Genomic DNA, 27,135 nt, shown 5'->3' with positions numbered 1-27,135 from the left:
AAGGAAAGGATAGTTGACCCTGGAACATTGTTAGTAAGGAATTAGTTAAAGATGCTGGGATCATGTTAAAAGATCATACATGCCAGGGTGAAGTGTCAGAAGCCAAATCTGGGACAATCTGAATATCAAAACAAATGGTAATAACCAATATAATCCACTGAATAAAACAGAAATTCAAAGTTTGATGAAGAATAGGATATTTGCATAATCTCAAGGTTCTTCCCCACAAATTAATTAATTAGAAAGGTGAGGAGAATGGAGAAGACTTGCAGAAAACTTGTCAAATGATTAAAGTTATTGTCACCATATGTGGTCTACACTGAAATCATGTGTCATCTGAGAGAAGGCATACTGCATTGCATCTGTAGCATTCTTATCACAGATGCATAAAATGAATCTACGAAAAAAGATTAAAAATGCAAAGTGAGATATTCTACAAAATAACTGCCCTGTAATCTTTAAAAGTGGCAAGGTCATGAAAGTAAGGAGAGACTAAGAGTATACTGGAGAAATATTTAAGGAAGATAACTTTTTCCAGGACTCAGGAAGTGATTTTCTGTATGGCACAAGGATTGGAAAAACTTAAAAAAGGACCAGGTATTTGGCTTCGGTGAACAGATGGAATAGAGAAGGAAGAAAAAAATAAGGGATAGGTGGAGAGGAGGGTTAAGAGTAAAATGCATTACTTTTCCAGGCATGTAGCATTCATTAACAATACTATTAACATAGTAAAGAACAGAAAAAAAAAAAACACTAATGCATGGTGATGGGTAGCAATGAACTAACTGAACATAAACATAATATATTGACTGAAGAGTTGCTGCCTTAGTCAAATGTCTTTGAAGCATAGCTTAGGGGAGAAGGTAAGTTTTGTGCATGTGTGTTTCCATATGTTTGTATGTGTATAAATCTGTGTTTCCATGTATGCACAAGTACATGTATGTATATCCATGTATCCATGATATGCATGGACTGTATCCATGCAGTCATTTTCCATGAAACCTAAAGTGAACTAACTAGGTTTATAATGAGTTGATAAGGCAGAGAAAGTCCTATGCCATACTTCATGGATTTAGGTAGAATAAAAAGTCATTCTATATACAAATATTGAATGCTGATGTTATCATACCCCAGACTAATGTTAAATGCAAATTATTTCTCAATTTTAAAAAAATTATCTTACTTTTAGGTATATTATTATTAAATCAATATTAAAACTACACTTAGGTATATTTCATCATGTTTAAAACTTAAAATTATGGATTATGATATGATGAATCTTCTACTTTAGTGGAATTTCCATAAAAGTAAAAAGCAGGGTTTGTGACAGAAGATTTTCACCCTCATAAAGCCCACAGCAGTAAACCTATTACTTGAAAAACAAAAACATACATAAATATATTATGCTACTGAGATATACGTGGCAATATTTTACTTTCCTCTGCTTGCTACACAAAATTTGGAGACAATGATAACAGTTAAACTAATATTTAAAGTGCAATGTATTTTCAAACACATGTTCAGCTATATGCCTTCCTCTTGAATTTATCTAAAATTCTAAGCAAAACAATTTATTTGGGAATTGAATTTTCATAATAAAAGTTAAGACTTCTTAGACTTAATAATCCTGACTACCACAGAAAAGGGAAGTTGGATATATATTTTATGGCTATCACAATTTTATACATTCACTTCCCTGCACCTAAATTTATTAGCAACTTAATCACTTCCTTTCTCCTGGCAATAACTAGTTCTATATTACTTTTCATATCATTAAAATATATGAACATGGCAAACATACCCAAGTATTATCTAACAAATAACACTTCACCAAATCTAACAGAGGAAAATAAAGGACAAGCAAAGTATATTAACTTCCATTGTAGGTTTCTCTTAGGCCTGAAGACTATACTAATTTTGACTCAGATGTTAATAGTATACTGATTTCTTAATTTGAAACAGCTTCTGCAGCAATTCACTGAATTATAAAGCATGATGTTATCTATCCATGCTTTCTTGTTGGGACCCAGATTGGCAAACGTCTTTCAAAGGAAAATGCAAACAGAAATCTACTACCTGCTAGTCAAGAATGAAGTTTTCCAAAGTGAACAAAACAATGGATGCAACACAAATATTCTCAGGAATAAATTAAGTTTCCAATCTAACTATTATATTAAATATTATTTATTAGAAAAAAAGTTTCAGTATACAATAGTCATGTTAGTAGGATAAAAAATACAAATCCACGTCACTGCTATAAAACTTACAGTAAAATGCTGTGACATTCCAAAGATTAGATACCATATTAGATGAAATTTTGACCATGTTGTTTGTTTATATCTAGTATTCAATAAGAGGTGAGAACACAGGAAATACAATGTAAGTTTTCTAACAATGTGCATTCCTAATGGATTACCATCAGAGTCCAAAGACCTACAGTCTCACAAAGAAAGGAAACAAAAACAAAAATAAAAATATCTTATCCTTCTCAATGGCTACTGGCATCCTAGGGCATTATAAAATGTAAGATATACTCCTATTCTGAAAACGAAATAGGCTCACTTTCATTTTCAGGATTCATTCACTAAATTACTATATACCGTAAAGCCATTCTTTAGGCACTGAATACAGTGCTACACATTTACACAGTACAGAACCTTTTCAAGAGAATGTATGCAAAAAGGTGTACTTATAAAGGGCAATAAATCCTTTAAAGATGCTTTCCTTTTTTTTTTTTTTAAAGATTTTATTTATTCATGACAGACACACATTGAGAGAGAAAGAGAGAGAGAGAGAGAGAGAGAGGCAGAGACACAGGCAGAGGGAGAAGCAGGCTCCATGCAGGGAGCCCGTCGTGGGACTCGATCCTGGGTCTCCAGGATCACACCCCAGGCCGAAGGCGGCACCAAACTGCTGAGCCACTGGGGCTGCCCAAAAGATGCTTTCCTATTTTGCTTGTTGAGGGTAGAAGGAAACTCCCCCCAAAAAATGTATTATAAAAATCCTATCACAAAGAGTCCCATAAGACAACTCTCTAAAATCTATAGTACAACCATTATTTTTTTATTTTTAAAATAATTTCTAAAAAAATAAAAAATAAAATATAATTTCTGTAAAGCATTTTTTAAATTATGCAGTAAAACTTCTGCTATTCAATATGCTCCCTCTTAAATCTGCGTTGTAATAAAATGCCTGGAAAATAATTCTTGATATTGTATAGTTTAAAATTTGGGCAAAAATGCTTGGTTATTAAATAAAATACATAGTATATTCTATTTTAATAATAATTATACAAATATGTAAAATCCTTAATAAAGTTAGTTATTTAAAAAATGCTTTAGTTTTTCTATAACCAAATGTTTTATGCAGTTTTTCATAAATAAATTTTTACAGATGGCCTCTGTGGTAACCTGGAACAAATCATTTTAACTTAAAAAATATATTTTGGGGTTTTTTTTTTTTTTTCCTTTTCTTTTTTTTTGGTTTTGTTTTTTTTTTTACTAGAGCTTGTACTTTATTAAAAGATAAAACTGCAAACATTTATACAGACATCCATTGTGCCTTTGGGGTTACTCATGATTTTGGTATGTTCTGAAAACAGTGGATATCTATCCTTTGGAGGATCTCAAATTAAAAATGGATCATTCATTACTGAATTATTAGTCTCAATCTACATACCTTTCTCCTTGGCCATTATTGAGGTTCTTGAACATTCAAAATCAGACTCAATCTAAAGGCAACAATTTGGCCAAAAAAACCTGCTATGTATAACACACACACACACACACACACACACACACACACACACACACACAGGATTCCACAAGCAGAAAGGAATTTAGTATCAATTTTAAATAACTCTAGGACAGACAGATGCATTTAAGTAGCATTTTAGAAAGATGGCTTCATGTTTATATCACAATAAATAGCTGATTTCCATTGTCTTTTTAAGGCAGAACAATTTGATTAACCTACAGCTGACCAGAAGGTCTTAGTTCAAATACATTCAATATTTTTGTCAAATGAGTCGAAGTATCAGGAGTCTAACTAGTCACACACTTTAAAGAAACAATAATTTTAAACTGCAGGTTACCATAATTTAAGGTTATAATATTGCTATTCAAAAGATATAATTTCACTAACTTTTGGGGATAAAATATTAAGCCTTATTATCCTTTTTTACTTAGCTAAATAAATATTAAAAATAAATTTTGGAATATAAAAACTAGTTTTTCAAAGAACAGACCTTTTTGATTCCCTACTATATTCATGCTCTGTTTCGTTAAGTGAAATCACGGTATTTGTCTTTCTCTGACTTATTTCACTTAGATCTCAAAGAACAGATTTTATAAAACATTTACAAAATACTTAATGAGTCATCTACAAAATAAAACTGGATTTAATTGGTGATTCTGTTGATTGACATTTATATATGTTACCATACATTTGTCAAAACAAATTTCTTATGACCTAAGGCAGAATTTCCCTGCCATCCCTAGGTGTGGTAAATTAGCACAGGTGACTTCTTGGGCACTATTTATAAGTTACAGTAACACAGAAAATACACAAAACTGCTAAAATACTTCAGAAGAAATTTATAAATAATTTAGTAGAGCTGTTTATCCCTTATTTTAAGGACAATAAAAATCACCATGGCAAAATATTCTTGAAGTACATTAAACTAAAATGTCATTCATAATGCTAATTCTCTTTAAAGTTAGGAAGATGATGTATGATATGGCTATCAAAATCAAGTGAAACTTTCTCTTATGGACCTTTTTTTCTCCTTACCTTAGAAGATGAAGAATCGCACTCCTGACATATCCAACCATAGCCAGTTTGTTTAGGAGACTTTTTCAAAGGGGGATCCAAACAGCCAAAATGGTAGCACAGTCTGCATTCATCACACCTGCAGGGTAAACAGATTTATGGTTTATCTAAATAATGTAAAAAAAAAAAAAAAAACACCCTATCTTTTTCAAAGACAAATGGCAAACTACTAAATAGTTCAACACAATTCTATGCTTAGTTTGTAAAATTATTAAATTAATGTCTATGACAAAGATAATCTAAACCTGAAATAAATGTTTTAGGAAAAAACAAAATACAACAAAATTAACAAACAAAGTAAATATCATTCAGAATACTTTGATAGTAGAAATGTTAAGAGCATATGAATGAATGTATGTGTATAGCCAAACGTGTTCAAAACTAGTAAGCACAACAATTTCAGTTTTGAACTTCAAGAGCTAATCATTTACCCATTTGTTTAAAAACATTTAATATAAGATACACATAATTCTAGATTATGAAGTCAATCTAGTACATTGTGGTTACTTAAAAAAAATTAAGCTGTAATCAATCCTATACAATTTATATCTTATCATCTTTCTGCACATTAAGGTAGATTGTAAATATACTTTCTATGTTTACAGCATGCTAACACAATCTAGCAAATAAAAACCATCCTAAAAATTCAGTATTATTTTCTCAAATATAAATATACTAAAAATTTACCTGTCACTTTCTCTCAGTGCATTTGTTTTTTCAAAGTACCTCCTAGGACACCTTAAAGCTTATTAACAAATATTTTTATAATGTCTTTGCCACCTACAATGTACAAAATCTAAGAAAACTATCATACCTATTCTTCGTTTCAGACAATCTCATCCTGCTGACAATGAAGAAAGATCTGCATTATTTCATTGTTATGTAAAAAAATTTGCATCAGTTGGAATAACAAGACCAACATTTAACAACAAATAACAAAGATGTATACATCTTATAGAAAGGATTATATGCTTATTTTCTTTGTGCTCGTTTAAATTAAATATTTTTCTTCAATCTGTCAGATTCTCTTTATATATGGTTTCTCCTACTGATTTATACCTTAAAACATTGAGAAATCTACAACTATGAAACTAAGAGGAAAAAGTACATAATACATATTATTTGAATAAAATGCAAAATTACTATTCAGTAACCTTTATTAGAAAAAAGAGAGAAGGAACTATTGTTATAAACCACATACAAACAAAAACAATTGATTTTCAAAAACCATCACATTACAGGTGACTGTAAATCTACATTTATGTAAAAAAATCTCAAATCATGCTACAAAATCCAATTGCCCAAAGACTCATTTTGGAAATCAAGAGTTTCAGAAAGTTAGCAACTCAGCAAGTTATAAAGAAGGTTAAAACACAGTATGTCATAAGTTTATGCATTTCTTCCTCTATAACTTTCTTCTTAAGAACCAAATAAACATAGGTACTTTTCCAAAAACCATTTTTTAGACTCAAGACAGGGACTTGAAAAAAACTGTTTACCATGATAAAATTCAGCTACATGAAACATAAAATCAAATAGGAATAACAACACTTTGTTTACTATGCCAATTATTTAAATAAACCAAAGTATATTTAGAAGCAGTCAAAATATTCAAATATATGTTGTTCTGTCATTAAGAAAAAATAATATATAGCTAATATCAAATGCAACATAAAGAGACTAAATGGCAAGCCCACACGATTTTATGTTCTTTCTTGTCAATTCACCTTATTTACCTTTCAATAGTTAAAACTTCAATTACATTACATATAGTTCCAGGAACCTTCAGAACATGAGCACTTCTGAATTTATGAGAAGGTTGAGACTATAGATAGCTGACTGCATATTCTGTCAAGCATGAAAACTAGTATTTTAATCATCTTTGATGGGAAGTTAAAAAGAATCACATTTTTACTTCATCAAGAAAATACATTAAGTGTAGTTTATTTTGTCATCTCTGGGTCATGAATACAAGTAACACATGCTGCTATGCATATATATAACAGCGTGCCAGGCTTTTGTGATTTGGAGTACTATCCATCCATCCACTATTCTGTTTGAACTCTCATATTCAAATATTATAGGTTTTCAGGGTCCTCACTTTCTTGAAAAGTGTTGGCTACTGCTTTCTCATATTGTGACTTTATTTGTCTAAGCATTTCCCTAATAATAATTAGTTGTGGATTTAGAAAACACATCTTTAACCTTAGGAAAATTGTGCAAACAGACAGTTAAAAGATATGAAAATGAGAACTTCTATTGCGTTAAGTACATGGACTCAATTTTGGTTAACTAATATAGTCTTTTTTTGGCTTCACTTCAGGTTTTGGGGCAATGTTCCTTAGAGTTCAGATTGCCAATAATCCGGGCTCTTGAGAGGTGAAGACTTATGGCATTAATGTTCTCCTAGTTCATATCAAATTACAACCTAATTATTGCATATTTAACTTTAAAACTCTGTCAAAATAACTTGGAATTATGATTTATAGTGTATAACATACATGAAACATCATGATGAATATAAAGATTAATTTTGTTATTTTTCACTTGCATCTGTGCAAATGATTCTTGTTGCTCTATCTATGTATTTCAAGCTAATAAATTTAAGGACAAGTTTGCTATACTGATATATTTCCAGTTTGTACTGGATCTCAATTTATTGTAAAATCAAGTTACCAGCTCAAGAATAAATGTGTAGGGAAAAGATTTTATTTTTTTTTATTTTATTCTTTTTGGGGAAAAGATTTTATATGCTACATTTGTTAGATGATAATGCTGAAGTATATGCCATTTGGAAATAACTAATCCTTACTGACTACTTCATTAGTAATACCTTTTAGAATGACTTAGTCTCTGTATGGAACTCTAATGTATTTATAATAGGTCTCAGAGGAAAGGCAAAATTTGCTTGTCAGAATTAGGGGGTGATATGAGAATTCTCTCAAGTTATAGCTCACTCACCAGTAAATAAAAACTGCAATTATAAGACTAAATAACAAAAAAAGAGTAGTTAATACACTTTAGAACTGCCAAAATCCAGGAGAGAAAAAAACACAAAGAGAAACAAATCAATCTTCAAATCAAAAGCTCTGTTAATAAATATGCAAATTAAAGCTCTTTCTACAAAAGACTAAAATTGTTTCTATGTGGAAAAAATAAAGTTGTTTCTACATTAGAATATTGAGGACATCCATAGCTTTATGTGCTGGTAACAAAAATACCCTGAATGATACAAGTAAACTTGAACAGAATCTGCAAGAATTAATATATCATAGACAAATGTAAGAGATACCATTAGGAATCCTAATAACCGAAAAACAATGTAGATGGTAAAAATAGTGTATTACTTATTTCATTCACACATACACCACTCTGAAAACTTCAGCAAATTTTGTCAGCCAATAAATTCTAGCTATGTTACAAATTTAGATCTTTTCTAAAATTTGAAAATCAGAAACTCTTCAATTAAAAATTGAAAATCTGCAATCATTCTGCTACCTAAAAGCTGAAATAAAGTTGAAGTAGTTATGGATCAAATTATTATTTATTGTCTCTCTTCTATTTCTTACATATACCTAGAAACACATAACTGCATCACATAATGTATACATATTTAATCAAAATAATAATGAATATAATGTTTTAAAATATTTTCCAAGTGCAGTCATTGACCCACAAAAGCATGGTATACAACACAACATATTTTATTAAAGAACAAAAATGTCTATGTAAAAAAAAAAACAGATTATAGTATACCAACAGCACATATACTAAATAGAAAGGCAATATCTTAAAATATTTAAAAGAGAATATTTACTAACCTATAAAGAAACACTATAATTTTTTAAATAAAATACAAACTGGATGCTTAAAGCAGTATCCTTTAAACATCTAATAAATATTGTACACATAAATAATATAGGGCATTCTAAATTACAATTTTAATGAGATAAAATGAATCCCATTTATAAGATGAAAGGAAACCTGATTCTTTAATTGGATTATTACTAAGTACAACTTCCTAGGTATCAGATTTATAAAGGATACAGATGTAAACAATAAAGCAGCTATATATGTGGTCTTTTACACGATGATTTGACAAAATGCAGTGACCAAATAAACACAGTTCTATATGTATTTAAAATACTTACTTAGTATATGATTAAGTATAGCACCATAGACAAAGAAGAAGAAAATGACTTATGTTCATGTCCTAATATCCATACAACAAGCTGTTCTTGGTTTACCTGATTACTGAGAATAGGAATACAAGTAAAAAGAAACTGATTTATTTCTGCCTGTGCCAAGAGAAAGGATAAAAGCCAGTATTCCAAAGGATTTCTTTAACCCTTTTAATTTCCAATTGATAATTTCATTAGAATACACTAAATAACTCTCTTTAAACTAACTGAAACAATTAAGTGCACCTACTATGCATATAATTTATAACCAAATGATAAACTAAACTTTGGAAGAGAAATTCATAACACTTGAAAAAGGATGTACATTTTTTTGAGATCAAGGTAACTAACTCATAATCACAGCTATTTTTTTTTATGTCAAAGAACATTTTATTTAGATCTATGTCTATATAGGGTAAAATACTGACTAGAAATATACTACATCTGTTCACTCAAAAAGAAAACTGATTAAATATTGAGAGAACTGATGGGCTGGGTTTCCTTGCTTTTTCATGATTTTTATGTAAAACTTCTGTATGAAAAAGATCAAAAGAATTGATCCTTAATATTAACATTACTTAAATAAAATCTCACTATCATCTTAAAACACCCACAAAAAACTATTAACAGTAGTGATAGATTCTTTCATTGGATAGTGCCCAATTATTTCAATTACTCATTTTAACAGAGAAAATGCTGGATTGTGGCCCATGAGTTAAATCACTTTTAAAATAATACAAGCTTGAACAAAATTCTGCATTCTACCAATATCAGAATATTTCATTATCAATAAAGACATATTTTATTCCTTCTATTTTACAATTTTAGTGCAAACTACCTATACGGCCATTTTCTAAACAAAGTAATTAGAAAATGTACTTTATATTATATTTTACAAATAGAAGACTAAGGTGGAGATCTTCAATATATTTTCATGAATGCCCCTATAGACCACTATTTTTATCACAGGCAACAATGAATGAAAGTGTGATAAGAAAGACAAAAATACTCTTTACACATGAAAGTATATTAACTGAAGAAAAGTATCTGGATAATTATTGAGATTCAAATTCATATTTAATGACAACTTAAATAATGACACCAATTCAGTTAGCTACATCTGTAGCAGCCAGATTACAAGATCCAAAGAGAAGCAAAAAAAATAAAACATGAAATAAAAAGAATTCATATGAAAATACACGATTAAGGTCAAGTACCTCCTCACAGCATGAGAGAGTGATTAGACATTTCCATACCTGAAACATGTCTGCTTTGTTCTTTAATAAACTGATCTCCATCTGCTCATGCCCTTGGAAATTTTTCAGCAGTACAACCTGCTGTGCTCAAGCCCCACATAACTTTGTATTTCCCTGTTCATAATTAACTAATTATGCTCTAATCAATAGTGTAGATCCTGATTTTACAATGTAAATCAGATAAATGAGATAATAGCTGGGGGTCAATCTCATTTTATTTACAAAGCCCAGCATGAACATCCAATTTCATTACATCTTATGCACCTGAACAGCAGTGAATCTTATCAGCAGGCCTGCAGAAAGTCTTAGAGTGAGCACTGGGAGAAAGAGGCCTATGTTTTAATAAAGAAAAGTACTTGCAAACCATGTCCATCTCAGAAATATTTTTAATCACAATCCTTAATATTATGTAAATTTACAAAGTGCTGACCCAGATAGGTAGGAAAACTCTATCTTCATATGCATGCAACCCTAAAGCTGAGTCTCTTAAACAAGCTTCAGTTGTCGAAAACAATTTTAGAAAAAAAAAAAAAAATTAAACATTTCACTCTACTCTGCTGTAGAAAGTCCTTCTATATTCCTTAAATAGATTTTGGTGAAATATTCATAAAATATTACCATATTGTGAATCAAGTAAAATAGTGGTAAGTTTTGTCAATTAAGGAATATTGTTTAAAAAGAGTAGTCTCAAGTGATAGGATATAAAAACAAGGAAATGATTGTTATTTGTCAGTAATCTATTTTTAATGCCATAAATGTAAAATCAGATAAACATCAAATAATGAAAAAATGATATTGGTATATAATTGATACATAAATATCATTTCTAAACCTAAGATGGATAAAGGTTAAGGCTAACCTTTTTATGTTCAAACATAACCCTAATTTCCCACCTCTTTTTTAACAAAGGACTTATTAGTGAATTATGGACAAAGTCTATATTCTCTGATTAATTTCTGTTATCTAAAATAGTGATGTCCCTGTAAAATCAGAATTAGAAACTAAAAAGTAAAAAATTATTTAAGTGAATTCATAAAAATAAAGAAATTGTAAGTGTTGTAGATGTAATTCCTACAACCTTATCTAGACAAGTATTTGAAAATTTAAGGGCTCTTTTAAGGACATTAACTCCAATCAATCAATGTCAATCACAACACGATGATTCTTTTAAAAACAATTATATACAAATGGTTCTCAAAGTAGTGGTCCCTGGCCAGCAGTATCACTTAGGAACCTGTTAAAAATGCAAATTTTCAAGCCTCATCCTAGACCTATTGAATCAGAAACTGTAGGAAGACAGAGGAGGAGGGAGTAAGGTGAGGAAGAGGACAATAAGGAGGTGGAATAGCATAGCAATCTATGTTTTAACAAATCCTTCCTAAGATTCTAATGCACTATAAAGTTTGAGAACCGCCATATATACTACTATGTCATTTTTCTTGTATTTTGAATCTTTTCATTTCCTTCCTGATATTTTAGTGTATTTTTCCTTTCCCTACCATATGAGAAATAGCCATCATTTACCTATCATGTCCATTTTACACATCTGTGAAATATGCATCATTTAGTGCGTATTTTCTTTCTTTTCTTTTTTTTTTTTAGTGCGTATTTAAGGACACATTACTATCTCCTTTGAACAGCAATTGGACCAATTATGGAAAAGAACTCTATACTATAGAAATATGAGAGCACTTAGGAGATTATTAGGAGAAAATATTTCATTCTCCTCCCTTTAAAAGTCTTCTTACTCTGAATACAATTGCAGGACCAATGATCTTATGAACTATGATTTATATTTATGATGTTTGACAAAGATTTTAGGCTAGCACCAAATATGGAATAGCAAATCTACCACTAAATATTGTAAGATAGAGAAGAAGGATAATGTAGCCTTCTAATTAGAACCAGAGTAGAAAAGTTTTTTATTAAAAGTGACACCAAAACCACAAAGCTTAATGATTTCTCAAAAAATTTAAAATAAAATGACCACTAGTAATTTCTCACCATATATCAAAGGAGAACCAGGAACATTAGCATATTCATTTAAGTAAATGGCAATCTGTCATTTTTCTCATAATCAGCTGCAATTAAGCAATAGTAATAATTACTGACTTTTTCTTAAGCTTAGGTTGAGATAATGAGTCCTTCCTTATTTCAAAAAAAAAAAATCCTACTGGTTTGGCTACAGGCTATTAATATTTTTCCTCCAATGTTAAAAGATTTTTTGATAAGTTAATAATCTCAGTTTATACATATTTTATATACATATTACTGTTATTAAACATCTTACCCAATAATATGGTTCCTAACTGTAACTATAGATTACTAGCATACAGTAACTTTATACTTACACTTGCCTTTGATTATCTATATATAACGTTGCCTACTCTACTCCTAAAGTTTAAACTATTTTCAATGCCACTATACCTGAAAAAGATGTCCAAACCACATTTATAAGTCAGGATATTCCAAGAGACATGTTAACAATTACATGTATATGTACATTTCAATTTCAGCCAAGAGTTTCTTCTAAGTCAGTTCAAGATGAAGTGATGGAATATTCAACATATTTCTGTCGTTGATTTAAAACGGGATCATTAAAACTTGAAGATCAAATTTTAATTCTGCAAATCTCTGGAAAAATACAGATGTTGATGAAGATCTTTCGGCTGGCAGGTGGTATAGTCATTAAGTTTTGTATTTCCCTCCTTATTTCATAACCTCATATTTAAGGTCACCAAAAATTACTGAACACAGAAAGTTCATTTAACTCAATAAAGACTGAATAAATTTGAGTATTACTAAAAAAATATCTAGAGATCAACACATATATTTTACTAATGAGCTTAAAATCTCAAGTCGTAAAAGTTTCATGCTAATAATATTAGTGCTTTCACACTAGGAGTAATGAGCCAAAACTGGAATGGCATATGCTTCACAAGTCTTTCATTTTTGCTGAATATTATAAATAGAAATAACCTTTAATATAAGAGTCTATATTTGTTTCCCAATGTAACATTTCACATATGAATATATGTATTAAGTTGGATGAAATAAAATAGCAGACTAGTGGAATGCATTGTCTTTCTTGTTTGTTACTGGTATTGTTCAACAACAACAGTGAGTAGCACATTGCATTTAAGTCCCACAGGCTTCCATAACTCTTCAGTAAGTCCAAACACTGTATATCATCATTTGCCAAAGAAGCATGAGGGAAAGACATTACTTAATAGGACAATTCTCACAAGACATCACCTACTATTTTTCAACAATGCACATATCAAGTGTTTCTGATTAGTGCAAGGAAAAAAAAGTAGAAGAAAAAATAGAAAAAAATCCACCCAGGCAAATTAACTGCCTTGTCAGTCCAAGCAACAAACCAATCAATTACATTCTATCCAAACCTGACAAGCAAAGGCAACTTTTTGAAGTGATAAGCTTATGGGAAGGACAAGATAGCTGTTCTCCTTTACTTTATGTACTCTATTGAGAGTGTTATCCACATTTTTAAAATCACACTTATAAAAGAGGTTTCCAGGATTGCCTCCGAGGATGAGCTGTGGCAGAGTTGGGTCTCATGAAGGGTATCTACACAGTAAAGTGATAAGAAAAGAACATTAACATTTAAAGATCATAGCAGCTCTGTACTATGTCTTATGAAACATACTAACAATACCACAGTAGATTCAAATAACATGATTTGATCCAAAGAGATAGATACCCTAAACCTAAATGCCATGATCTTGTATAGGTTAATGGTTAAAATGGAATCATTTTATCCTTTAAAACATTAAGTTGCCTCCTCTTGTATTATTATTATTGTTACTATTAGTTTTAGTTGTCAAAATAAATCTATCTTAACTAAAACAAAAAATAAAATATAAAAATGTTGAGTTTATATTTATATAAGCAAACATGTATTTCATCAACAAATGTTTCAAAAAATAGCAGTTTGCTGTTTTTTCTTCAACTATGGAAATTTAATAATGCCTGAGAAACTATGCTAAAGGCATACTGAATGCAACTGTGCTGAAAACAAGTACACCTACTATGTTACAACGCTGGTCCTGCTCAACTTACAGAGTCTCAGGGAGGAAATTTTCAAATGATTCTTAGCCTCTGTGCCTACATTGCCTTCCTTTGTTAAGGAATTGTTTGGTTACAATTGTAAAAAGTATATCCCAAACTAGCAATTTTAGTGAACTGTGCAACAATGATGGCAGAGAATATACCTCACTATAAAGACCTGGTAGATTATGAACGCACTAATTTTAACCAGACTTTCAAAACTCACTCATGTGCATTTATTTCTTAAAACTCTTTCTAGTGTTTCTTGTATTTATTTCACTTGCAACATGTATTCATTTGCTACCTTCATACATTTATTTTCAGAGGAAAAATGTTAGGTGCTTAGTGATTAGAAGAACATTTTTTTTGTGATAAAAACAGAAATTTGTTTATTTCCTTCAGATATCTATGCCTATGTAGATGAGGTGAAACTATCAAAGTAATCATACATCATAGAGAAATTTCATTTTAATATTTAACTATTAGAAAGATGTGTTTAATGCTTCTAAGTTCCATTGAGAAAAAGAAAGTGAAAAGTGGCACAATCACAGACAAATACAGCACTATTGAGAAGAGCTACCATGCCAAGCTGAATATTTCCAAAGAAAGCAAAACAAAAGTACACAAGAAAAATAAGAATATAATGTGAAACATAGCTTTCAGAGAAATGTACTTATCGACATATGAGAAATAAACAGAAAGAGTTGAATTCCCTTGCTAAATAACAAGGAAATAGGGAGAGCTGAATTCCCTTGCTGAATAGCCATGTGCTAATAACTTTTCTCAGTGCTTCAGTCTCTAAGTGAAGAGCTTTAAGCACATTCTGAATGTGATATTCTGAGAAGTGCTTTGACTGCAAGTTAAGAACTACTACATAAGCATAATGCAAGAGGAAGCAACCACATCATTTACCACAGAAGTGTAATTAAATCTTAATTACATGCACAAATGATGGAGACTAGCAGACAACCCAAAAGACATATCTGCATTTAACTTCTGATAGGAATTTGAACATAGAAACATTAGACATCGAAATCTGCTTTAAACCCAATAAAAATTCTAAATTTCACTCTAACTTTGAAAAAAAGTAAAAGCTATTGCTGCTATTCCTCTATCCTAAAATTTCACTGAATATTCCAAATTTCCCTTAAAGCCAGAATAAGCAGTATGACTTTTTTGGCTACTGTCTTCCTAAGACAAAAGACTATGTGGTCATTTACATCAGAGATCAAGTCGTGGCTTTGTATTTATTCTGTCTGTATCTAGTAAGCTTACATTCTGTAACAAAAATTCTGTAACAAAAAGGAATGTAGTATTTTCAAAGGGCTTCCTTAATGTATGCAGTATTTTCAAAGGGCTTCCTTAATGTATGTACCAGTAGTCTGTATCTTATATAGTTGGAATTGCGTGCCAAGAAGCATTTACTTCTTCTGACCCAACAAAGTCAAATACGCTAAAGCAGTGTCGTCTGGAGAGGAAGTATACCTAATGATTAGAACATAAGCTACACAGTCAAGACTACCTAGACTCAAACTCTAAACCCACCACTTTTCAGTTGTATGATCTTGGACAAGTAATTCTTCTCAGTTCACTCACCCATAAAATAAGAATAAAATCTGTTATCTATTTCCTGGGATTGCTATGAGGATTACATGAGATAAAATATTGAAAGCACTAGCATACTGACTGGCCCATAAAAAGCACTCTGTAAATCTCAGAAACTAATATGATTTATCAAACGGTATAAGAGTATTTACTGGATGTGGAAAATTATTTTTTAATACATAATCTATATAATTTCAATATATAATTGGAACAATTTCTATTTCATAATGCTTGGTATCTCTGTACCTCAGTTACCTAATTTCCAAAATGGAGATATGCATACCTCATAAGATTGTTGTAAAAACATTTGAATGAGATGATAAATTTAGAGAGCAAAGAATAGAGTCTGGGGCATTATAAACATCTAACATTAGTGTTATCTAAATTCCCAGTCCAAAAGTCTCTAAAATAACATTTTTCTAGGGTTCAGTTATAAAAGTTAAAAATATGAGATTCTTATACATTATTATCTAGATATAAAAATATATCAACTCCAAAATTTATATCCAATGGTATTTTCAGATTTATTTCATCTCTAATATCATTAATATTGTTTATTTCATATGTCCAAAACAATGCAAAACCAATACAAATCAAAACCTTGTTATAGAAGGAACAGATGAAACAGGATGTTTGATTAAAAAAAGAAAAACCAGAAAATATAGTTGGTTTCTAATAATAGAACTTGGATTATCCCTGTTTTGTATGACTCCAAGGACTGAAATTATTAAGGAGAGACATGTCAGTTCACCTGGGGAGAGAAATTGCCAAAGGTCCAACCTGCCTCAAGAGGAAATGGGTTACTTACACACTCCTCTCTCTGGCAGAGCTAACTCCCTTCACTTAGTAGTGATACTGGGCAGATGACTGAAGTATCAGATGGATGGTGGGATTACAGGTTTTGAGATCCTTGTCAGGACTGCACAGTGTTTGTTTTAAAATCTCTTCAATTTACAAAAGTTACAAAATTTGAGAAAAAATAAGATTGATGCTTTTATTATACGGATGAGAAAATGACTTCAGAGGTAACTTAATTCAAAGTCATTCATGTAGCCAAAAGCAGAACTGTAGCTAGAGTCCCAGTCCAAACAACTGAATGTATAATAGATAGTCCCCTTTACATAACTTAAAATATTAAAACATTGCAATGGAAAATAAGCAAAAAATTTCAAAACCAAATTTTACTGAAAAATAGATGAATGAATGAGAAATATTTCACTGCTATAGATGCTTGAAATTACGATGTTTACTACTCTAAAATTGCTTACTCCAGAAATACCACACTTCACTATGTAATTAATATATACCATGTTCAGGCTTTTGTTTTCTTTAAATACAAATTACTTGTTTATAATGTATTTAATATATTTAATTTAAAAAGAAAAATAAAATTTAAAAATTCAAACACTGATAACATGTAACATAAAAATATTTATAGAATCATACAAAGTTAAAGGTTAGATGTTTTAATTAATATATATTTAAAAGTCAAAGAATGTCAAATTAAATATTGAATGTGTAAGGCAAATTAGCCATCCTACACATCTAACAAAATTGATTAAATCAACTTAATTATAAAAGAAAAATAAACAGTAAACATTTTCTTTTTCATGTAAATTTTATCAGAATATCACCTTAATAAGAAAATTTCAGTGGTAGATGAGTTACTTTTATTATCCAAATATGAATATTGTAAAAATTAAACATCTCTTCCCAAATTTTTGCTAGCAGAAAATCATTCTTAAAGAATAGCTAAGTAAAGTTTCCTTCACCAGACCAAGTTTATTTTATAATTTCCTCTTAAGGATCTAATCTCTTTATGACGTATAATACAGAATCATTTTATGTTCAAAGAGATTAACTTGAATCACTGATGATGGCTTTTTATAAAGTCAGGTCTAAGGCAAAGAGGCAACATTCCTGGTGGTAGGGATGACCAAGTAACTTCTAAGAGCAGTGATATAAAGCATTCAATTTTAAATTTTAGACTACTGTGTCCATAAGACATTTCTATTATCTTGAGTTTGTTCAGTAAATGTTCATGACAGACCTGGAATAATTCATTTGGAGAAAAATGTAAAGTACAGCAGGGTCTAGTGGAGAATAAAGAAGTAGGAGAACACATGGCCTACTCTGAATATTAGGGAGGATACTGGTGGACTTTCTACAATGACTACAGTTGAGGTTTAAGCCATTTTATTAGGCAAGCAAAAGACCCAAATTTTGGAGGAATTGAATTTATTAGACCTACAAAATGCAGTTATACACTAGCAATAAAAATGAATAGAGCAAAAGCAAACAGAGTGGAATCCACAGAGGTCTAATCATAGGTAAGAAACACAGAAAGAAGGCAAAAGAAAACACTGAAGCAGCTAAGTAGAGAAGAATGAAACAGTAACAGAGTAGAGAACAATGAAACAGATATTGAGAAAGATCTCAAGGAAGCCACAAGAATGAAAATGGGTGGGAATGGATATCAAGAAATGCTATGATGGAAAATTATTCCCAAAGTATTCTGATATTGGTAGTTTTCAAATACTATACCACAGCTATATTTAAAACTTTTTTAGAACAAAATCATTTTTTTAAAAGATTTTATTTATTCATGAGAGACACAGAGAGAGAGAGGCAGAGACATAGGCAGAGGGAGAAGTAGGCTTCATGCAAGGAGCCTGAGGCAGGACTCGATCCCTGAGCCAAAGGCTGATACTCAACTGCTGAGCCACCCAGGTGTCCCAGAACAAAATCATTAAAATTATATGAATAAAAGTAAATATACTAAGATTTAATCTTATATGCTATAAGATTAAAGGAAATATGATATAAGATTAAAGGAATTTAACCTCTCATTTTTGAATTTTTTGTATGTATATTTTTATAATGAACAGCAGAATTTCAAATATGTTTCCATGTACCTAAGTTTCTTTAATTAATAGATTTATTTTTCAAACAGGCTTAGGTAAATTGAATAGATATACAGAGATACACACACACACACACACACACCTCCCTTTAAATTTAAATGTTAAAGTCTTCAATTTTATATAATAGACACTTCTGATAGTTCAGGGATAAGAAAAAATGAAAAAGAAGAATGCTGGATAGAAATAGAGGAAGAAATAAGCATGCTAAGATTTAAGAATGTGCACACTTCATTGATTCTTATTCAGTATGATATTGGACCAGTCTCTAAGTTAGAGACAAGGAGATTAACCCTAGACTTTGAGAATTTGAAGGGAAGGGAGGCTTTCAGAGGAGAATTGAACTAGCCTCCATTGCCTCTGGCATTCAGGGTGTGTTTTAAGATTCTTACATTAATTGTGAAGAAGTAAAATAATACTTGAAGAGTGTTCGTGATACATTAAGGATGCATACTATAAACCCTAGGGTAAATATTAATTCTTAAAACAGGGTCAAATTAATAAGACAACAATGGAGATAGAATGGAATCATAACAAAATATCCAATGCAAAAGTAGGCAGAAAAAGAGAATAAAAAATAACAAAGAACAATTGAAATAAATAGCAAAAAATACCAAGATGGAGATTTAAATTCAACCATATCAATAATTACATTAACTCTAAATGATGTAACCCAGTAAAAGACAGATTGTCAAACTGGATAAAATATCAAGTTCCAACTACATGCTGTTTACTAGAAATCCAATCCATTTTAAATAAAGTCTGCCTTTCGGAGTGTGCATGCAAGTATGGAGATATATATGCATCTCATATTAATTATAAGCATAATGCTATTTTTAAGCATAAGGATATGGATAGTTAAAAGTAAAGAAGGGTAAAAGATATACCATGAACAGAAATCAAAAGCTTATTGGAGTGCCTAAAGTAACATTAGATGAAATAAACTTCAGAACAATAATGTTACCAGAGATTAAAAGGAGCATTACATTGATAAAGGAGTCATTTTACTAAGAAGAAATAATGTATGAAGCAAATACTAATAAAACTGAAAGATACATACAATTCTACAATTAGAGTCAGAGACTTTAATACTCTTCTCTTAGTAATTAATAGTACAAGTACATAGAAAATAAATAAATATAAAACTACTTTAATGTCTCAACCTACTTTTATAGAACATTCCATTCAACAAGAGATGAATACACAATCTTTTCAATTGCACATAGAACCAGACATATCATATTCTAAGGCCATAAAATAAACCTTAATGAATCTGAAAGAATTGAAAGAATAAAAAGCATATAAAACATGCTTTTTATACCATTTTGGCCAAGAGAACTGTATTCGCTCCTTAAAGGCTCTAAAGTCAAAGATTAGTTTCAATGAGGAGAGAATGAGGCTCCTGGTCTCTTGAGATCCCTACATAAACATAGCTCCAGTATAAAGACTTTAAAAAAACCAACTCATCTGGGTTTGGATCAGTGAATATGTTAGCATATGCAAAAAAGGCAGGGAATATTTAAACTCTGAGGTATCACGCCTATGTTATTCACCGCTGTTTTTTTTTTTTCTTTTTGAGAGAGAGAGAGAATCTCAAGTAGGCTCCACACCCAGCATGGAGCCCGACACAGGGTTTGATCTCACAAATCAAGAGTTGGATGTTCAACTGACTGAGCTCCTCAGACACCCCTAGTCACCTCTGAATTTCTGGAACTAAGAGCAGCATCTGGTGCAAGGAAACACAAAATAATTATTTGCTGAATGAATGCTTATTTAAAATCTTTCCCCAACAGTTGGAACTGAGTACAATGAAAGGGTGAATCTAAGGGCCAAAGAGAGAACTGGCACAGGTGCTATTAGGTAGCTAGTATCTGTGAAGCTTTGTAAAGCCACAGATGCCTAAATTCTACTCCACAGATTAAGAATCTAACAGAATCAGATTCTCCAAGAGTGGGATTTTTCTTTTTATTTGTTTGGGGTAATTCTTCCCAAAGGTGATTTGCATCCCTAACAAGCTTAGAAACATAACTTACGGCTTCAGCTAAAAGGACTTTTGGAATAAAGCAGTAGTTCTCGAAGTATGCCCAAACCATCAGAATCAGCATTAATTAGGAATTTGTTATAAATACAAATTTTGGGGCACTGCCCTAGAATATCCAAAACAAAATTCTGTGGCTTACTATTCCTGTCAGGTGGTTGAATGTACCCTAAAGATAAAGAACTTTCGATTAGAGCAAATAGAGCTAATATGAAGAAAACACAAAGAAAGAGGCACAGAAAGAAAGTTAAATTAATAATAATAATAAAGAGGGCAGGAGACAAATTACAAATATTTCATAAGTTTACTTAAGGTAAACTTGACATGCAACTACTCAAAGATAAATTTTATTTACATGGAGATATTTTGGTCAGTAAAACAAATCTTTAAAAATCCCCACAAAATACCATACTACTTCATCTTGAGATATCCTACATGGAAGTTAAATTTCTCTGGACTCAGCCTGTGACACAACTAAGCCAAGGATACCTATACCCAATTCTTTCAGTTCCTCCGTTCTTTCCCCACCTCCCTCTTTTTTCCCCCCAATTCCTCCATTCTTACAGAACACGGTTTCCTACTAGCCCTTCAGTATCCATTTAGAGACACAGTCATTTACTTAAAAGTAAAGGTAGTAAAGTTAGGATTGGACACTTGAGTTGTATAGAATAAATCTGTAACAGTTACCAAATCTATTTCCAGAGTTTGATTCCTCTCTATATTCAGAACCCCATAACTTAAAATGTATTCTAATTAATAAAATGTAAACTAATTAACACTCCTAAAAAGAGACCTCACAATATCCCCTATAACACCATTCATCTACTGTATCTGTATCCAATAATAAATATGGCCACTCATCTTTCTGTTACTAGTATCACCAGTTTTTCCAACTATTTATCTTAAAGTCAGTCAGTTGAGTTAAAGTCAGTCATTCTTTGAGGAGTATTTCCAGGATCCTCTAAATTCTTATGTGTCTTCTATATCCTCCATATAACAATTTGATGGATGAATAAATGAATGGATTTTAATATCCTTAATAAATAGGAGACAGATTAGAAAAAAAAAGAGACTAAACACGGGAATCTTATTTTTAAAAAGAATATAAAAAAATAGATTTCATAGTCTATTTACAAATGAAAGCTTCAAAAGAATAGCCAAAGAAATCGTTGGGCAGTGTGCTCAATGTTCTAAATGAAACTCAACTTTCCTTTTAAAAAGATCTACATTTACAGGCCATGTCACAACAAGGTCCTTGATATATCTAGGCAATTTTTCAATTCCTTAGTAAATGATATAAATGAGTACCTGACAAGAGAAATTTGGGTCTGGAAGATTTCAGTCACTTAAAAGGAAAGTTACTGACTGATGTAATTTCACTTAGATGTGACTGAATCCCATTGATTTAGTCTTTCCTAGGCCTATCTTCCTTGTGCAGCTGTCTGTGTCAATCTGATTTACTGAGCAATTACAGGGAATGTCTACCAGTTTCTTTCAAAGCAGAACTCCTCCTCCACTTGCTATTATTTGGAGAGAACATACTTAAAGAGCTACTTTTATATAGTTCAATCTGTCAATTCAAAGTGCTCAAATGGTTGCCTATTTATGAACTAAACCATACTTAGGATCCTCGGATTCGTGTATTATCTTTATACAAAAAAATATATATACAAAGAATGCATGAACAATTTTATGCTTAGTCACATTATGCAGTCACATTTTTAATCGTACAGTCAGAAGGTAATGCTCAACCATTCTTTCTTTTATCCATAATACATTCCTCAAACTTAGGTCCAAATATTTTAGGAATACATACATACATACATACATACATACATACATACAGTACCTCATTTAAAAAAATTATTTCCAGACTTCTGAATTTTACCTTTTAAAGAAACCAGAGTATTTAGACGAGGTTCAAAGAAAACTATGAGGAATTAAACAACTGATATAGTACCTATGAGAGGAAAACTGAAGAAACTAGGTAATTCACTTGCTTTTTTTCTAAATTTCTTCCTCTCTCTTTCACCAAAGAACTAAAGTAAGGGTACAATAAAAAATTCTAAAAATAAAAAATAAAAATAAAAACTTTGGTTAAAAGGCTATGTAACTCTTTTCTAGGAGAGAATTAAATATAATAACCAACTTGGAAAAATGAAAGAAGTATGGTCTTGGAGAGGGATAAGAAATTCTGGAAAAGATATGTTAATTTTCAGAAAAGGATACATTCAAAGGAATAAAGGTTACAAGAACATTTTAAAAACACACACACAAAAATGCAGGGTTTTAAAGAGAAAAATCCAAATTTAAAATGATAGTCTGATGAAAAGGTCAACTGAACAAAAGCATAAGACTCTAAGAGACATTCAGTACAGGGTGACAAGTATGAAATCACAGAAGCCTGCATAAGCTCCTAATGTAATAAGAGACTATATTTGCTTGAAAAGTAGGAGAGAGGGTTAAATAAAAAATTAACAAAAAAGATTAACAAAACAAAGAATTAAAGCAAGTGTTAAAAGGTATGTTGGAATTTATCGGGCAGAGAATATGTGGAATAAAATTTGAGGCAGAAAGAAAGTACAGAGGAATTTTTTTATTTTTTTTAATTTTCACTCATTTATGATAGTCACAGAGAGAAAGAGAGGCAGAGGCACAGGCAGAGAGAGAAGCAGGCTCCATGCACCGGGAGCCTGACGTGGGATTCGATCCCGGGTCTCCAGGATCGCGCCCTGGGCCAAAGGCAGGCGCCAAACCGCTGCGCCACCCAGGGATCCCATACAGAGGAATTTTTAAAGAGTATGTCAGAAAAGCTTCTCCATGGCACTCATGGATAAGCAACAGGGGTCTGGACAGTTTCCTGGAGATCCTCTTAAAGTACTTAAGCAAATAGAGGACATAAGTATGTAATACAGAAAGAAAGCTGTGGATGCATTAACTGGAGAAAAAAGAAGCTATAAGGAGGGGGGAATTTTAGAAAGTTATCTGCAAAAGTTCACACATGACAGACAAAGGCTAAAACTGAGGCAGTAGAAGTGAAGATACAAAATGACGGCATAGACATAGCCGGTACAGACTGAGACAGATATGTGACTGGCTATACTAGTAGGGAGAGTCTGGCTAGAATTAAGAATTTTGAGTATTCCAAATTAAAAATAGAAAATACCAAATGATCCAGTAACCCCACTAGTAGGGATTTACCCAAAGAAAATGAAAACACTAATTCAAAAAGATATATGCACCCCGTGTCTACTGCAGCATTATTTACAACAGTCAAGATATGGAAGCAATCCAAGTGTCCATTGATAGATGAATGGGTGTGTGTGTGTATATATATATGTGTGTGTGTATATATATATATGTATACACACACACACACACACACACACACACAATGGAGTATTACTCAAGACATAAAAAGGTATGGAATCTTGCCATTTGCAACATTTGAACCAAGAGGGTATTCTGCTAAGTTAAATAAGTCGGAGAAAGACAATTACCATACGATTTCACTTATATGTGGAATCTAAAAACCAAAACAAATGAAAAAACAAAAGGCAGAAACTACCTCTTAAACATGGAAAACAAACTGATGGTTGACAGAAAGGTTGGGTGGTAGGGGGATGGGCGAAATGGGTGAAGAGGAGTAGGAGACATAATCTTCAGTTATGGAATAAATCAGTCACAGGGATAAAGAAGGTACAGCAGAGGGAATATAATGAATGATACTATAATAGCGTTGTATGGTGTCAGATGGTAGCTACACCTGTGGTGAGCATAGCATAATGTATAGACTTGTTCAATCAGTACTATGCACACTGTATGTATGTATGTATGTCAACTATAATTCAATTAAAAAAAAGAACACAGAAAAATTTTCAGGGAATTCACTATTAATCGGAAAACTGAAGATACGTCAAAGATGAAATCACCAGAGAATGTGAAGAATGATAAAAGGATATTGGACAGAATGTTAAGGAACACTAACATGAGCAGGGAAGGCAGAGTGAGAGAAGTCTACAAAAGGCCTACCCAGAGAGATAGAATACACAGGAGAATGCCATGTTTTGAGAGCTGAAGAAAGTAATCAATGGAGAAGAACAAGTTGAAGATATAGGCGTAGGAAATCATCTGAGTTGAGGAGAATGAGATCCAGGGCACTGGTAGAAATAGTACCTTCAAAAGGAAAAAGGACCACCTTGTCTAGGTGTACTGCTATTAAAAGAGGAGAGACTAAGGGTGATAGATGAGATGCCTATGGATATCTATACACTTATAGGTAAGCTATAGGTTACATATCAGAAAGTTTGTGCAATTCTGTCTGATGGGTTCTGTTTTCTATGTGAAGCAGGAGATGAGGTCACTGTTTAACCATGAAGAAAGAAGAGGTATTAAGATGAGGTTAGGTTCATAAGGAGAATGGAAATAGATGCTGTCAGCAATGAATGTTCAAGTTGACTAGGAAAACATGGAAGCAATGCCAGACAATACTGGGGGCCTAATTTATAATGATCAGGTATGCCAAAATATATATACTTATATACAAATCAATAAATTGTTTATACCTCAATAAACATCCTTTCACTCTTAGTATTTTGTTCCTTAGCTAACTAAAATTATGTGTATAAAAATTTATTTATCCTATCTTTAGTGTCTTTTTTTGAGGAGGAATTTGATTTCATTTGAATATTTTTTCCCTAGGAAATGATCATTTCTGAGCAAAGGTTAATGTTAGGTCTGATCATACCCATTTTTTTTATGTTTAGTCTTTTTGTATGTGTGTCAAATAGGGTTGTATTTAAATATTAAATTCATGTAATTAACTTACACATAACATTTTGTAAAAAGTTTTTACTGTATTACTCACAATCCTACCATAGTAAAAAAATAAATAAATAAAAACACATGCTCATTCTTATTCCCTTCCAAAGTCTAGCTATCTATATTTAACAATTTAGTGGCATATACTTATGTTCAAAAATAGGCTTCTTCATTTCTATGTAATTCTGTTGTAATTTATAAAAGATACCTAATACTTTTGTTATCCTGATTTGCATCATTTACCTCAGATATACCATTGTTAAAGCTGCTTTTTTTGTAATTTGGGTGTTTTGAGGCAGATCATTTTCCTACAATGAAATGTACTTTTATATAGCTTTTATTCTTTGAGTAAATTTTTTTGACATATTCTGAGGAGAAAGATTATTATGATGAAATGTAAGAATATTATGTAATTAACACAAAGCAGTAAAAGAATTGATTTTTCCCCTTAAAATGAAACAGTATATAATAAGTATATGAAACATACTTAACTTATAAAAGATATTTTTTAAATGCCAGAAAATAAAAAATATTATGTTATTCATCAGTTGTTAGTGTTTGGTATTTGACAATCTGCAACTAATACATGTTAGGAAATAGGCTATTTTTACATATGCATGTATGTGTGTGGCCAATAAAAAAATTTCCTTCTAGGGGCAGCCCCGGTGGCGCAGCGGTTTAGCGCTGCCTGCAGCCTGGGGTGTGATCCTGGAGACCCTGGATAGAGTCCCATGTCAGGCTCCCTGTAGGGAGCCTGCTCCTCCCTCTGGACATGTGTCTCTGTCTCTGTCTCTCTCTCTCTGAATAAATAAATAAATAAATCTTTTTAAAAAATTTCCTTATAAAGTTGATAATAATGACAATCTTATAAAGTTAAATTTTACACTGAAGGAAGTAAGCAGTATTCTACCAGAAGTTAAAGCTTATAAAATTATATCCTACAAATAATTCTGGGTGATTTATAATCTTTATGTTAGTTTAAAGATGTACATGTTATTTTATTTTTTCTTCTCACCTCCAGTTAGGTTCTGGAAATCATCACGATTTTCCTAAATTATTCATAGTTGGATTTTATTTTTACATATTTAAAATGCTCACCTGATACCAGAAAAGAGAGTCAAAGTTAGAGTCTTATACATTCACATATATACTAATGAAGCTACAACATAAAAAGTACTGGAAGTTAAATAGATTGCTGGTAGGTATAATTCATGTCAGCAAGAGCCACTGAAAAAAATAACTGCACAGGTAAACAATCCTTAGAAGTCAATCACTGGAGTGAAATAAAAGAATAAAGTACTATATCAAAGTACCTATATCAACAAAACAAAACAAACAAATCCCAAAAAAAGAGAAAAAATGCAGCACAGTGTTTTCTATTGCTATGGAATTACTCCAGGAAGCAAAATTAGAAG

At 31.3% G+C, this 27,135-nt stretch overlaps 1 protein-coding gene across 6 annotated transcripts in view; it reads right to left on the bottom strand.

Moving 5' to 3' along the window:
- Nucleotides 1–27,135, bottom strand: part of PHF14 (PHD finger protein 14) — a 236,322-nt gene that overhangs the window by 62,723 nt on the left and 146,464 nt on the right. For 5 of the 6 annotated variants that reach the window (XM_041728062.1, XM_041728064.1, XM_041728065.1 and 2 more), the window contains one exon: nt 4,792–4,909. In XM_041728062.1, coding sequence (XP_041583996.1) covers nt 4,792–4,909 — 118 coding nt within the window. Of the gene's footprint in view, nt 1–4,791; nt 4,910–8,835; nt 13,856–27,135 lie in introns of those variants that run through there. The other variant, XM_041728067.1, reaches the window with a different exon arrangement.

This window comes from Vulpes lagopus, chromosome 13, assembly GCF_018345385.1.
Source record: "Vulpes lagopus strain Blue_001 chromosome 13, ASM1834538v1, whole genome shotgun sequence".
NCBI classification, from domain to species: Eukaryota; Metazoa; Chordata; class Mammalia; order Carnivora; family Canidae; genus Vulpes; species Vulpes lagopus.
This window is presented reverse-complemented; position numbering and strand designations above follow the sequence as displayed.